Raw genomic sequence first — 16,023 nt, forward strand, 5'->3', positions numbered from 1 at the left:
AAAATAAAACATAAAAGTAAAATGGCATCTGTTCCTCCCAATGACAATTAATTTGTCTGGGCTTTTGTTCTGTTGCAGAAGTCAGAACTTTTATAAGAAGAATCCATATGCAGAAGCGATAAGAAATGCCAGCAGCAGCAGCAGTGCCGACAGTGAGAACGTGACACCTACTAGCAATAAGTCTCGGGTAACTATATTAATATGGAAGTAGGAAGGATCAAAGGGTATTAGGGATCCACTTGAGATTATCCATCAAATAATTCTCATCTTAACTATATTAAATAACTGCTAGAGTCATCAAATACTTTGCTGTGAACCGTAGTTCATCTTACCTCATTGTTATCCCTCAAAGTTCACAGCTGCCTGAATGTATTGCAACCATTAGCCGGTGTTATTGTTAGCTTTGAACACAACAGTTGGAACTGTGTTCTAAATTAAGGAAATGGCAATGTGATGACATGGCATATCACTGAGTTATTTTCACAGGAAAGTATGCCCTCCCTGTAAAAGTTTTCTTGGAAGCCAAGTATTCTGCATGCTAGGCGAGATGTCGAACTTTATATTTGGGTTTGATGCAGTTAAATACCTTTGTATCAGAAGCAGCCTTGGAAAGACAAACATCCAATCTATTATAGCAGCTTGGGGGTGAGAGAATATAAAATATTCTTCTAACCATTTTTTCTTGATGCAGAGGGTCAAGTTCTCTTCATGGTCAGACTCGTCCAAGTGTGTTGAAGTCACTGGGGTTGCACCAGTGTAATAGAGATAATTTGGCCCCATAAAATCTACATTATGGGCTTGATTTTCATTTACACTAAGGCTATTTTATACTGCTCTGACACAGTAACCGAGCCTTGAAGTGGTGCTAAATTACACACTTTGCAAATATGGATACACTGACATTTGCTTTAAAACCCCTTTTTACTGCCAGGGTTGTGTAAAGTGGCCTAAAGCCTTCTCTACACACACAAATTATACAGCTTTTCAGTATAATTAAAGCAGTACATTGCCCCCCTACCCCCACCTCCCGCCTCTGTGCAATGTGGATTCAGCACTTATATAGTGGAATAGTTTATTCTTGTATGGGAAAGGCAATAAGCTATACCAATATAAGGTAGCTGTATTGCAATATAACTGTGTCCACACTACAAGTTGTATCAGTATCACTATTTCAGTTAAAAAAAAAAAATCACATCCCTTACCTACATAGTTATACCAGTACAAAAACTGTGTATAGACCAGGCCTTAGTGTAAAAGAGACTCATGCCCTAAATGTTTTTTTTTTAAATAATTGAGATATTAGATTTAATTCTAGATTTGATCTTGAATAAAAATTCCCTATCTTGAAACTATTGCACCAAGTCTCCGAGTCCAGAGAGATTCCGTTTACAGGCCTTGCCAGGGTTGTTTGTAAATTAATACGTGTGAGGGGCTGGAAGATTTTAAATAGTATGTAACATGTATCTGCTCTGAAGATTTTTTTTTTTTTTTTTAAGCAACAGTAAAATGACATTTTGCAAATGGACTGGATTGAAGGTCTGGCTGTGTTTGCAAGTGGGTGGCCGCTGAAACGTGCGGTTAAACGTATGCAAGGCATGTTGAATGGACTTGACCATGGTTGCAGCATGAAATAATTCTTTAGCTGGTGAGGCCTCGTGCTCCTGTGGACCTTTTATTACCCGCATTTCAGTTGCTGAGCCAGTCGGCACTTTGTTCCTGCAGGTATCAGATAGCAAATGCGATGAATCTGAGCCATGCTGGCATTTGTTCATGGGCAGAGAAGCAAAACACAGTTTGCAAAGTAGCTGATGTTTGGGAAATCAGAAACATTTGTTGGAATCGAGAAAAGCCTGTTGGCTTGGATCTGTGTATTAGGAGGCCTCTGGCTGATCAGCATGGCCCTCACCAGCATTTGTCCCTGAAGTTAATACCAACTGCTGATGATGTTTGCATTGAGTATGGGGGTAATTAAACAGCTAAACAATGAACTGAGTCAACAAAAACAAATCCGACCTACCTAATATACATTCTAGTGATGAATTTCATCACCTACATTCTTCTACTGGGGGTTGTAAAATATATATTTAGTAAAGTGACTCATTTCAAATGACTTGTTAACGGCTCAGCAAGTAATCACTGCCCCACTGCTATTACTTTCTCTTAGAAATAGTAGATTCCTTTTGCATCGTGCATTTGATTTGCTCAGTGATGATGTAGCCATGAGGATTAAGTACCATGGCATCTTCACACATACTGGGGATGGGAACAGCATCATTGCCAAGAAAAGCACTGGACAGTAATCCACTCCTACTGTTCACTCGGAAGGATAAGCTTTGTGGGTTTTATTTAAAAAGAAAATTCAGTTACTTTCTGGGGCAGAGACTGTCTCATCTGTGCCTGTATCGCTCCCAGCACAATAGGCCACCAGTCCTGGTTAGGATCTTTGGGTGCTACCAAAGAGTAAAGGGTTAATAATAATATTTAATAATGAATTACTTAAATAGTGGGTGGATCATATGCTATGATAATACACGTAATAAATAATGCTAATAATGCAACCTGGAGCTGTAAACTGTTAATGAGATTCGCCCCTTTCCTGGCAAACAGTCCCAGTAAGCAGTGTTTGTGTAGCTAAAAGAGGGTTTTGGGGAATGGAATCTCCTCTCTGATCTCTGGGCCAGGTGCAAGGCAGCTTCTGTGCCTTGTCCCTATTTGGGCCCACCCGCACTCCCCCAGCTGTGAAATACGTGCATGCAAGGGGTCTAACGTTTCCCACCAGCTGCAATCAATTGCCATGGCGTCAGTTACTGGAACTGCCTGGGTAAAACGGTTCAGTTACTCCCGCCCCCTATGCCAATGTCCTCTCTCTCTGCCTCCATCCTTCCAGCTGAGGGAGAATGGTTGCAACTAGCCTTGTGCAAAACATGGCAGTTTGCTGCATGTGGGGGTTATGCCAACAATTCCTTCACTTTCACGCTAAGGGGGTTCACAGCCTTGAGTTTCATATAGACTTTCAGATTCAAATAAACACAAAACACAAAGAAAAACTCAATTGAAGCTGTCAGTTTTCACCATGTTTTTGTCAAACCCACATTAAGCCGTGTATTTCGCAATCATAAACCAGGCCAGGTTCACTCAGGAGGTGTGGGATCCTTGGCAAACTGTTAGATGAGCCTATTCTGGGCTTTAGTTTGTTCTGAGACCTGTAATCCAGCAAGTTTAGCTCTACTTTGCATTATGTTGCAGATATTTGAAAGGCTGCTTCAGAGTCCACCATATGCGTGTTACAACTGTAGGTCTGGAGATTTTTTGCATGTGAATCAATGCCCAAATATGCATATTAGATAAATATGCATTGTCTTATTTGCATAAATCCATCATTCCACCCCTCAACCCCCACCCCAGCCAACATCAGATATTGCCCTAATTTCTCCCTCCATACCTTCCCTCTGGCTCCCATCTCTGAACATCCCTCTTCCATTTCCCTCCCCTCTTTTTAGGTATCCCTCACCATCAGTTTCCCCATTCCCCTTTATCTCTGTCTCCCACCCCTTTTCCCTCTTTTCTTTCTGGTTCTTCCCCCACACTGCCCTGTTGAGTTTCCCCATCTCCCTTGGGGCAGTCTCCTAACCTCCAGAAGGGGCAGGGTCTCCTTCTCCCTTATGCCCATGGAGTATGTGCTGGGAACTGGGAGTCACTATCATGGTTTCTTCCTAGCCTGCTCTGGAGGATTTCCTCATTCTCCTGTTCTGGGCTGCTGCCTACTGGCCATTGCCTGCAGACCTGGCTCTCTGTGCTGCTGAGCAGCTGGTGACTCACTCCCCAAAGAGAAGGGGAAAGTAAGGGGCAGATTTTTACAGGAATGTAGGTGCCTAAAGATGCAGATACACATCAGGAGGATTTACAAAAGTGCCGAGGTGCCTAGCTCTGAAATCAGTGGGAGTTAGGCCCCAGGTCCCTGGGAGAGGGCTGAGCCTGTGGGCTGATTTCAGATGCCTTCTCCTGGGCTCCCAAAAGGCTCACTGAAAAACTGCTCAGGAACCTAGGAGCAGGCACTTCCAGGGAAACTGGGAGACTTAACAGGTGTGCCTTCAGTTCAGCAACTTAATTAGCTGGATAGAAGGGAATCATGCTGGAGGACATTAGGCACTTTTCTCCACCATATGGGCTGAGCATGCTGCCTGTGCAGCACAATGGCTATTGTTTATGAGTGTGGCTCACAGTATGTTACTCTGAGAAAAAACAATAGATTGTCTACTATATTTGTGTGTATTTTCCAGTTCATTGTTGTGATGGCACATAACAGTCACAGGGAAGGCAGAGCTGTCAATCTAATGGACTGTGAGACGACCAATCACGGTCACCCCTGCCCTTCGGAGTCCGGTGAGTAGGATTTTCTTTAATCTTTGGCAGCAGCTTTACTTGGAAAAATCTAACAGCTATCACCGGAGAGTGTGTCCTTGTATACAGCAGTCAGTCAGCGTTACAGCACAAAAGAGGTCATTCCTGGCCCCTTAGCGAGGAGACAGCATTACAATCCGGCAGCTTCTCAGACAGCTTGGGGTTCTGATGTAAATATCCTGGTTGGCAAGTGCAGTCTCCATCTCGCCAGAGATCTCGTTTGTTGGTGTTCAAGAAGGATCTTGCTTGAGAGAGAGGTAAATTGCTATTCACAGTTTAAATAGTTCCAACCTATAGTGGCAATTGAAAGACAAGGCATAAGTGAGCCACATCCTGCAATGTAGCAGTCAGTTCTGCCAGGAGAATCATGAGGAAGTAAGGAGCCTAGAAGTGCTCCTTGAGCCAAAAATACTCAAAATGTAGTGGGTAGTGATCCTTTCAAATCCCCTAGTTTTTGCCTGAGCAGATGCGATGGCTTTACTCAGAAACACACTGTGAACTTTGTTCTTTTTTCCACAAAAGCTGTATTTCTTTATCTGTTATGTCATTGAGTCTCTCCCAATGACTTTGTGTTATTCAGTGGGGATTAATGACATTTACATTTCGATTAGGGAGTCTGCACTGAACATTGAACTCTTAATGTCCATTTGGATTCCCTGGCCCTGATTTGACACCATATTGGAGGGAAGCAGGTGCCAGGGAGCTGGTAGAGGGTTCTTGATTTCAGGGTATAACCCTGGCATAAAGTCCTTAACACCAATAGAGTATGAGTCATAGATGGAGCTCAGCTCTGCCATGCCCCTATGACATTAGCCCATCCTTGACATGCTCCCTCCTGCCCCTTACAACAGGAGCAGGAGGTAGCTGGTGTAGGAGACAACTTACACAGGGGTCCCCCATGGGAATCCAGTGCCAGTTTAAGGCCACTTGGCACTGAGTAAGTATCACTTACATCACTGCATAATGCCCACTCAGTCCTTGACCCCTGCTGACACACTCCACGTGGTCTGTTTAGTGTCAGTGCTGGTGATTTTGTGATGTGCGCACACATTATCCATTAGGAGCTGGGCAGAGACCAGTACTTTCGCGCAGACGTCCGAATAACCAGCCATCGGATTCTGAGAATAATAGCACTGGGTTTGTATTTATTTAGCACTTCCATGTTCAAAGCACTGTACAAACATTAACTTTTGAAGCCTCCTCGCAACACCCCGGTGATACAAGCAAGCAGGCGTTTTCTGCGTTGTACAGATGGGGGAAGTCTGACCTTGGAAAAGACGCACTAAATCAGCCGCAGTCCTGGCATGGAACCCAGAAGTTCCTGACGCTTGTGCTTTTTCATTTAGAGCATGCTGCCTTTCAGCTGTCAGCTGGATTCATTGATGTCTGACCAGGGCTGGATTTGAACTGGCAACCGATGGAGGAAAGGCTCCATGTACTGCACCAGTCCTCTCAGTGCTCATATTTAACTCATGTCTACAGCAATTATCAGGGAACCAAATTCTCTCTGCAACAATTTAGAAACAGGGCCAAATTTGCAAAGGTATTTAGACACCTAAAAATGCAGATAGATGCCTAGAGGGATTTTCCAAAGAGCCTAACCAGACTAGCATTTTTAAATCCTCCAATTTTCCAAAGCATGAATGTTGTGGGAGGTGGGGATTCTAGTGGGTAGAACAGGAGACTGGGAGCTGTGGCACCAGGGTTCTGTTCCCAACACGGCCACCTATTTGATGAGAGCCCTTGATCAATTCATTTAGGGTAAAGTTCACCCCTATGCTAACAGAGATAGCAGATGAAGGAACATAAATCCACACCGTGTGGAGTTCAAGCATAGGAGTTTATTACGCACAGCGCTGGCAGAGTGTCACCTTGCTTATTAGGCTCAGAGACACTGTCAATCAATTGATTACAATAGAATATATGGATTTTCCATGGGCGGGGGAAAGTGATGGGGTAGGCAGTTTCACACCCTGGGATAGGTTTTGCAGCAAGACAAGATAGCACATTAGCCAATGGTTAACAGGTTACATAATGTCTCCGCCCATGGTTTTAAGTTAACAAGTTAACATTTAATTAATACTTTGATAAAATGTATTAGCATAAAATATAGATGTTGAATTCTGATTTGGGGTCCATAGGAATGAAGCAACTCCTTTGATTGTCCAACAGGTACATTCCTAGGGGATAAAGCAAAGAAACAGTGAAAGTATATGACAATAAAGATTGTCTCCTTTGTGTTTTAAGGCAGGCATTGGTCCCTGGGAAAGGGAGGTGGGAGGAGGCCATATCTTATACTGACATGTTCCAACCCTTCATGAACTCAAGGTTGGAGTATGGGAAGAACATCTCCTACAGAAGAAACTAGCACAACAGAAACAGGGCTGCTTTGTTCTATTTGCAACTTTGCATAAGACACAATATTCAGTTATTGCTCCAACATCTGGCAATTTTGCTGACCAGGCCTATCTTAGCAAGCAAGGTTATCTTAGTTTATTCTGCTTCTTTTGGCTAATCACTATTTGCTAGGCCTCTGGTCTCTTGACCAAACAGGTTGTTATATAAAATGCACATGGATTTTAACCCTTCAGCAGACACCCCCAGTCCAGTTAAACTGCCATGCTTCTGTTCTGTGGAAGATTAGTAGTTGAAAAGTCATATTGAGGGTGAAGTGGAGATGGGCTTCCACATGGACTCCTGATATGCTATCGTGGAGGTGGGCCAGTTGGGGGTGGGATGGAGGAGGAGCAGGGTCATGGTGAAGGGGGCCCATGGCTATATCCATACTGTAGCCACAAACACCTAAAGAAGACGTGTGCAAAGCTGACCAGCTCAGAGCCTTTGTTGGAGTACTGGCTGCAGAAAGACTGCAGAGCTGCCCTACATAATGCACCAACGTTGGGTGGTGAATTCCACCCCTAATCCCTCTTCAATTCATTGTACAAAGCCTATTTATTCAGGCTGTGCGTGGGCGAGGTGAATTTACCCTTTGATTTCTCTAACTCAGTTTCACCATCTGTAAATGAGAATAATACTTAAATGCTTATCCAACTTTTTAAGTTGCTTTGATAAGCTTAGATGAAGGACTCTCTATGGTAGGGTGACCTGATAGCAGATGTGAAAAATCAGGACAAGGTGTGGGGGGTAATAGGTGCCTATATAAGATAAAGCCCCAAATATTGGGACTGTCCCTATAAAATCGGGACATCTGGTTACCCTACTCTATGGGAACAGAGTAGTACCATTCATTATTATAGGCACAGCTAGTAGTATTGCCTATAGACATGAATGCCTGACACTTTCCATTATAAGACCCTGTTCTCAGTTGCTTATAACTTTGTCCAACTTTAACCATTTGGGCTGAAATTCTCTATGGCAGCTGTCTGCCTTAAGGTTGTGTGTTGTTTTGCTCATGTGAAAACGAATTCTTACACCATTTCCTTGAAGTGCTCATATTCCCATGCTTTATAGCACGAATCTGGCCAAGTGATAAGTCTTTGAAAAATTGTTTCTTAAAATCTAAAAATGCCCTATCTCAAAAAGGATATAATGGAACTGGAAAAGGAAAAGAAGGGCAACAAAGAGGTCTATAAAATCATGAGTGGTATGGAAAAAAGTGAACAGAAAATTGTTATTTATCATTTCCCATGATACAAAAAAACAGGAGACATCCAATGAAATTAATAAGCAGCAGGTTTAATACAAACTAGGTAATACTTTTTCACAAAATGCACAATTAATCTGTGGAACTCATTGCCATGGGACGTGAAGGCCAAAAGTATAACTGGGTTCAAAAAAGCTAGGTAAATTCATGGAAGATTGGTACATCAACAGCTATTAGCCAAGGTAATCAGGGATGTAAGTAACCCCATATTTAGGGCAACCTAAACCTCTGACTGGCAGAAACTGGGAGGGGAAGACAGGGCTGGATCTCTCAAAAATTGCCATTTCTTTACACTCCCTCTGAAGCTCTGGCACTGGCCCCTGTCAGAGACAGGATACTGGGCTAGATGGACTAGTGGTCTGACTCAGTATGGCTGCTGTTCTGGTCTTATGAACAGGGCCGGCTCTGGCTTTTTGGCCGCCCCAAGCAAAAAAAAAAAAAAAAAACCCGGGGGCCGGGCCGGGGGGGGGGGGGGGGGGGAGCGGGCAGGAGAGAGAGAGAAGGGGGTGGCCAGGGCTACAGCGGGGGCGCCGCTACGCGGCCCCTCCCGCTGCGCTGCCGCCTGCCGCGAGGGCTCCGCTCCGGTCTGCGGGAAGGGAAGGAAGAGGACTGCCCTGCAGGGTGCTCCGGCCCCCTACAGGACGGCCGGAGCGGAACAACAACAACAAAAAAAAGCGGCCGTGCCGCCCTAGGATTGGGCAGAATGGCGCCTCGAACAATCTGCCGCCCCGAACAATCTGTCACCCCAAGCACCAGCTTGCTCAGCGGGTGCCTGGAGCCGGCCCTGCTTATGAAGTTTCTTGCTAGTTGCTATCCGTGTTCTCAGATGGCTCTGAGTAATATTTATCCATTTCGTCCAGCGTATGCACAGCCTCAGCCTGCAACAAACAGCAAAGCAGCACAGATGCTAGCAGAAGAGGAGAGAGAGCAGGGCTGCCGGCAACATCTTCTCAATGGTAGGAAGCCTCAGCTTGGTGAAGCAGAGAGGAGCCCTCACCAGCTTCAGTGGAGCACCAGCCCCATTACGATGTTGGAAAGTGACCTTCACTCCCCAGCACCATCCAGCCTGTTAATGCAGCCCGATTAAAGGGCCCGAGAACTGAGCTGAAGCTGGGGTAGTATGGAACTGAAACTTACAAACTGAAGCAATATTTTTTCTTTAAACTGTACATTAAAAAAAATACCTTGCCAGTCTTTCCTTATCATCTCTGCTTGGAAGCATTGCCGAGATGAATATACCAGTGCTAAGTAGTCTATTACATTTTTAATATCACTGTAAAGGTCCTACTAATTTCAGTACTTTGCAGCTAAGAGGACACTGGACGAGAACTCACCCCAGGTGGTGACCATTAGAAACAAACATCTTCTGAATGATTTTATTGTTACTTTCGGGTGTTTGCTTTCTTCATATACATTCAAAAGTCATGAAAACAAAGTAGGTAACGGGTAACCAGGATGACCATATAGAGAAACTGCAATTCTGTAAACTAAGATGATGCAGTAGAATCAGATAAAATAATTTCTTCATTAAAATACTACTCAGGGACACTGTAGGCTGGTTGATTCTCTCCCCTACACTAGTTTTATACTAGGGTACCTCCTTTGACTTCGGTGGAGTTACTCCTGGTGGATACTTGTGTAAGTGAGAGCAAATTGAGATCCTACAGTTTTAAGATTTAGCTGGACCATAAGAATTTTTGTGTAAATGAGCATCAATTATATCCAGCAAGGGAGATGTAGCCTGTGGGGAAAGCTACGTCATTTATAAATCTTCCTATCTAAAATCTTCAAAGTCCCTTCAGATGATGAAATGTTTTGTTCCTGGGATGAGAGAATGGGCCAGATTCTTCTCTGGTCTACTAGTATAAATGCACTGGAGTTATTCTCACTTTATAGTGGTGTGACTGAGAGTGAAATCTGGCTCATTATGGATGGGTCTGGCGTATGGAAAGAGTTCCAACCATCTGCTATACCAAATACACACATTTAATAAAAAAACATAGGAAAAAAATCCAGTTTGGATTGAGTTACACAAAACCAACTTGTTTGTGCTGCCACATTAAATCCATGGGATTGAATGTAAACATATAAGAGGATTTATTTTTATCATTGACATCCAAGCAGCTACAATTTACTTCTAATTAATTCTAAATGAAGGTTGTAAAACTTAACAGTTGTAAAGCTTTGTTTTATAGAGAGTTGTCACTTAGTTGTTTATGATCTCAGATTATTTGTATTCAGCTTGTTTGAATTGCTGCGATTGTTTTTAAAGTATTTGCAAATCAGCTATGTTACTTATAGTATGAATATTCCCATGTGCAGCTCCACCCCTCTCATGCAGACATCTGTTTGCTCATCAGAATCAAACCTCCAATGTTTTTGAGGTTTGTCCTGCACTAATTATGAATCCTCATCTCTAATACCCACTGAGTTGCCCATCACTATTAATAGTGTTATAATTTCTGAATCTAGATAGCTGAAAATGTTATTCTTATTCACATATATGTGCAATCCTTTTTTTAGAATTCTGCTAAAAAGGCAGGCTATATTTCCCATCCATTTCCTAAGTCCCTAGACTAGTGATTGGAGAAGCAAGTACTCTAAGCAGTTTCAGGGCCGAATCTCCTTTCGCTTATACCAGTTTTATAGCTGGGTAACGCCACTGACTCCACTGGTGTAAGCAATAGGAGAACTGAGCTCGTGGTATCTGAATTCACAAGTATCCAATCACCACATCAGCTCTGATTTCAATGCAAAGTTATGAAACATCTCTTTTATAAAAGGTTCATAAATGTTAGATTTGTTTCATTTCTACTCTGAAATATTCCAATGTGTTTGTAACTGCCATTAACATTAATTGCAGTTACACACACCCACATGAACAGATGGACTCCTCTATTTAGACTGAAGTGATTTGAAGAGTGTTAGAACACTAAATAATATACAAGAGGGGACAACCCTTGTGTTGAACCATACGTACTCAATATGTAGATTGGACTGTAAGGTAAATAGCTAAACTTTGAACAGAGTAGAGATGGATCATAGTTTCCAAGTGTGGATTTGTATCTGAACCCAAACTTCCCAAGACTTTGCAGGGGTATTTGTTTATGACAGTGATTTCACTTGTCTCGGTATAAGAACAGAGGGCAGACAGACAAAAAGGCCTGATTCAGCGAACTTAGGTTCCACATACTTAGGTTCCACTGACCTCAATGAGACTTAAGCATGTGCTTGAAGTCAAGCATGTACTTAAGTGCTTCCTTGAATAGGGATTGACAGTTGGATCTAAACTTCCTCTGTCTTAAACTGTTCAGTTTCTGGGTTTGGACCATCTCTAAAACAAAAGTGTTTCAAAGGCCTTAAAAATTGTACAGTTTCAAATCCATGCTTCACAGTCTTTTTGCCTTAGTTTTGTATAAAGTATCTCATTTCTAATTTGGTAGCTTTCACTGGAGAGTTTTGAAAGTCAAAAGTATACATTTTTACAGTGGGGGTACTGGTGACTGTAACATTAACTTGTTTGTTTCCTCAACTCACATAGATCTAAACAGAAAATGCTTTTTAGTGCTAAAACCACAAGGAAAAGAAGTATATATAAATATAATATATTTGGTTTATTTGTATGTTTATAAAGTTTGTGATTTATAAAATAAATAATTCCTCGCATTTCCATTGTTTTGATAGAACAGAGTGCAAAATGATGGCTTAGATTTAATACATGTCACATTTACTGATAATCCAAACGGGTACAGCATAGCTGCAAAAACTAATGTGTATGTACAGCATGCACAGATATGGTTCTTCTCTGACTGTTTAAAGGATAATCCTTATTAGTGTAAATCCTCCATACCTCAAGATTAGATCCCAGCCTTAGTAGAGTATCAAGTAAGTGTTCAATGGGCAATGTGGGATTTTAGCTATACAACTCTCATAAGCAGTGAGAAGCTGCATGACTAATTCCCCATGTACTCTGCTGAATATTTACTCCTTTCTGTGCACACGAGAATGTTTCTAAAATGATCTTTGCTATTTATATGTGTAGAAACATGACTGATGGTCTTAAGCTACATTTTCAATGGAGTCCAAGGTGTTAGCCTAGGATTTACATTGAAGTTAATGGGAGCTGGTGAATGAGACGTATAAAATCCCACACTCAGGGCCGGCTCCAGGCACCAGGCACCCAAGCTGGTGCTTGGGGCGGCACCTGGAGGGGGGCCGGCTCCAGGCACCAGGCACCCAAGTTGGTGCTTGGCGCGGCACCTGGAGGGGGGCGGCGGCGCGGCGCTCTGGCCGCCGGGGGGGGGGAGAGCCGAGCCCCAGCCGGGGCTCGCCGCCCTCCCCCCAGGGCTCCGGCCGCCCTCCCCCGGGCGCCCTCCCCCCCGCCGCCGGGGGGAGACCACCGCCCCCCCCCGGGGGCGGCCCCCCCCCCCCCCCCCGGGGGGGGGGGTGTGTGCGGCCGGAGGCTTTTTCGCCTGGGGTGGCGAAAAAGCCAGAGCCGGCCCTGCCCACACTGGCAGTAACATGGTTAAGGAGAGCTGGAGAGCCCAATTAGCCCATTCTGTGGCACCTGGAGGGGAGACAGGTAATTAAGGATTAGACCCAGCTGAGGAGAACCAGTCTGGATGGTTCCTACAAAGGAAGACTGGAAGACCAATAGGGGAGAACTGAGAGTGGAGAGCTTGCAGTAGGTAGATTATACCCTGGGGCTGTCCCTGAAGGAGAGGGCAGCAGGAGCGAAGGAGTTCCAGGTGACTGCCAGAGAGGCTTAAGAGCTACTTAAACGTGGACCCTTCCTCTGCAGACTGGTGAGAAGCCACCCAGGAAGCTCAATCTCCAAGAGGAGAGGACCAGAGGGTGTGATTGCCAGGAACAACCTGCAAGAGGGGCATGGTAGGAAGTAGTCCAGTGGAAAAGCAAGGGGTTGGGAAAGATTGATGCCAATGTCTTTATATGTGGTCCCTGGTCTGGAACCTAAAGGAATGGGTGGGTCTGGGTGCCCCTGCTTACACCCAGCAAGGAGGTTTATTAAGGCCTAGAACAAGCGAAGATGATACTTGAAGATGCCAAGGATTGTATTACCTTCATCTAGGGTGATTGACATCCTGATATATTGGGCTCCTTAGCACCTTGCGAGGGGAAAAGGCTACCAGTGACTTGGCTAGAGGGTTGCAGCAAATGGGCTAAATGGCAATTGGTCCACCAACGAAGGAGGGTAAACTGAGGGCAGAGTTGTTGTGTCATCTGGTTTTCCCACAAGGGTGTGCTGAAGATTAACGGCTCCCTTCAACACAGTCACATGGCTATATCACCTCTTTTCTTACCTGATCAGTCACTGAATGTGTCAAAATCCCATTGAAGATAATGAGAATTCTGTGAATGGAGCAGATGTAGAACTGATCCCTAAAAATATACAGGTAAACTTAGATTTTTATGAGATGAAATTAATATGTGTCACGCTAAGTTTTAGAAAGAAGACTTTTAAAACAAAAAGTGAAAAATGAGACTAAGATTAGATACAGAGAGATTTCTGCATGAAGAGAGAAACATTTAGGAGTATAATCCTGCCTTTATTGAAGTCATTGGAAAAACTCCCATTGATACAAGAGAGTGAATTTTGATTATAGGCAATGCAGGTAGTAACACTTAGAGGCAAGGTTACCTGACACTTTCCATTATAAGATCCTGTTTCTAGTTACTTATAACTTTGCCAAACTTTACCGGTTCAGGCTCAAATTTTCCATGCTGGGTGTCTGCCTCAGTTTGATTTTTTTTCTCCTAAAAACTTCAGCAAAAGTGGCTTTTCAGAATGAGATTAGGGGGGAAAACACATCGTTTTGCCCATGTTAAAAATATTCTACAACCATTTCTTAGAGAAGCTGCCTTGCTTTCATCCTTTGGAACAGAGACTTGAAATTTGGTGGTGTGGGGTCAGCTTGGTCTTAGGGATGTACCTTTTGCTGCACTGAAAAATTGCCCGTGTGTTGAGCCAAATTTGCATATTCTCAGTAGTGAAACTCAGTGGGGTTTGGCAGCTAAATTATCTGAAGATTCTATCTGCTCTGAACATGCTTCAGGCACTGAGCTGGGCTTTCTCTGCCATTGCTGCTCCTGGTAGTCAGGAGCCTGTCAAGTGAGAGGCACTGAGAGAAAAGAGACTGTGTATCTCCTGTGCTCTCAGGCAGTGAGGAGCAGGAGTAGTAATCAGCCTGACTCAAATACTCAGGAACTGGGCTTGGGGAGATGGCAAGGAGAGGGGGAAGGAGTGGAGGGACTGTTATGTGGAGCGGGAGTATAAGGAGACTGGGCCTGTGGTTTGCAGCTGTGGTGGGAGGGACTCAGATGTGGAGCCAAGGAGGGTAGGTGGGGGTGAGGACCAGAGTTCGCTGTAATTTTTCCCACACATGTGGAATGAATTTTGTTATGTGCACCAATATGGAGGTGATGTGTGACACATAACAAAATTTATGGGGTGGGGGTGGGGCTGAGGGGTTCAGAGGGAGGGAGGGGGCTCAGGGCTGGGGCAGAGGGTTGGGGTGCAGGGGTGTGAGGGTTCCAGATGGGGGTGCAGGCTCTGGGGTGGGGCCGGGGATGAGGGGTTTGCAGGCTTCCCCGGGGCTACGGCAGGGAGAGAGGCTTCCCCCCCCCCCCCAGCTCTCTCTCCTCGTAGCAACACCTGGGCTGGGGGGGAGAGGTGCCTCTCCCTGCCGTGGCAGCTGCGGGACTGGGGCAGCGGGATAGGCGCCCTCCCCTGGCGGTGGCAGGTCTGGGACAGGGCTGGGTTCGGGCTGCCCACCTCCCAAAATTTCCAGTAAGGCCCCTTCCCCAGCCATTGAAGGTCCTGGCCAGGCAGGTTCCCTGAACACCTGCATGGTGCTTAATAGGCTGCTGCGCAGCCAGGCGGCCACACAGCTTACAGGGAACTTAAATTCATAGATTCCAAAGCCAGAATGAAGCAGGTCCTCAAGGAATCAATTCTGAAGCACTTAGAGGAGAGGAAAGTGAGCAGGAACAGTCAGCGTGGATTCACCAAGGGCAAGTCATGCCTGACTAACCTAATTGCCTTCTATGATTAGGGGGCTGGAACACATGACTTATGAGGAGAGGCTGAGGGAACTGGGATTGTTTAGTCTGCAGAAGAGAAGAATGAGGGGGGATTTCATAGCTGCTTTCAACTACCTGAAAGGGGGTTCCAAAGAGGATGGATCTAGACTATTCTCAGTGGTAGCAGATGACAGAACAAGGAGTAATGGTCTCAAGTTGCAGTGAGGGAGGTTTAGGTTGGATATTAGGAAAAACGTTTTCACTAGGAGGGTGGTGAAGCACTGGAATGGGTTACCTAGGGAGGTGGTGGAATCTCCTTCCTTAGAGGTTTTTAAGGTCAGGCTTGACAAAGCCCTGGCTGGGATGATTTAGTTGGGAATTGGTCCTGCTTTGAGCAGGGGGTTGGACTAGATGACCTCCTGAGGTCCCTTCCAACCCTGATATTCTATGATTCTATGATTATGATCCTCTAGTCTGACCTACTGTATCACACAGACCATAGAACTTCCCCCAAATAATTCTTAGAGCAAATCTTTAAAAAAAGCATCCAATCTTGATTTAAAAATGATCAGTGATGGAGAATCCCCCATGACCGTTGGTAAATTGTTCTAGTTTTCTCACTGTTAAAAATTTACACCCTATTTCCAGTCTGGCTAGAAGCTGAAACATTCAGCATTCATTGGATCGTGTTATACCTTTCTCTGCGAGATTGGAGAGCTCATTATTAAATATTTGTTCCCCATGTAGGTACTTTGTCAGGCACTTAGATGCTATAGTGATGAGCGCTATAGAAAAGCCCATGAGGAAATTAATAATTCTGTCTCCAGAGCAGGTTTTGAATAGTGTGCAGTAAATAAGACCTAAAGCATTGAACAATGAGGAGAAAACAAAATATTGAATAGTTGCTCATTAATTGA

General features: G+C 44.4%; 1 protein-coding gene across 1 annotated transcript in view; it reads left to right on the forward strand.

Annotated features, from left to right (window-relative positions):
* Positions 1-11,719, forward strand: part of EGF (epidermal growth factor) — a 100,628-nt gene extending 88,909 nt beyond the window's left edge. The window contains exons 23-25 of the mRNA XM_029913511.1: positions 79-187; positions 4,281-4,383; positions 8,926-11,719. Of these exons, the coding sequence (XP_029769371.1) occupies positions 79-187; positions 4,281-4,383; positions 8,926-9,152 (439 nt within the window). The 3' untranslated portion in view covers positions 9,153-11,719. The remainder of the gene's footprint in view (positions 1-78; positions 188-4,280; positions 4,384-8,925) is intronic.
* The last annotated feature ends 4,304 nt before the right edge of the window (positions 11,720-16,023 follow it).

The sequence above is a fragment of the Terrapene carolina genome, unplaced genomic scaffold (assembly GCF_002925995.2).
Source record: "Terrapene carolina triunguis isolate 2854851 unplaced genomic scaffold, T_m_triunguis-2.0 Scaffold706, whole genome shotgun sequence".
Classification (NCBI taxonomy): domain Eukaryota; kingdom Metazoa; phylum Chordata; order Testudines; family Emydidae; genus Terrapene; species Terrapene triunguis.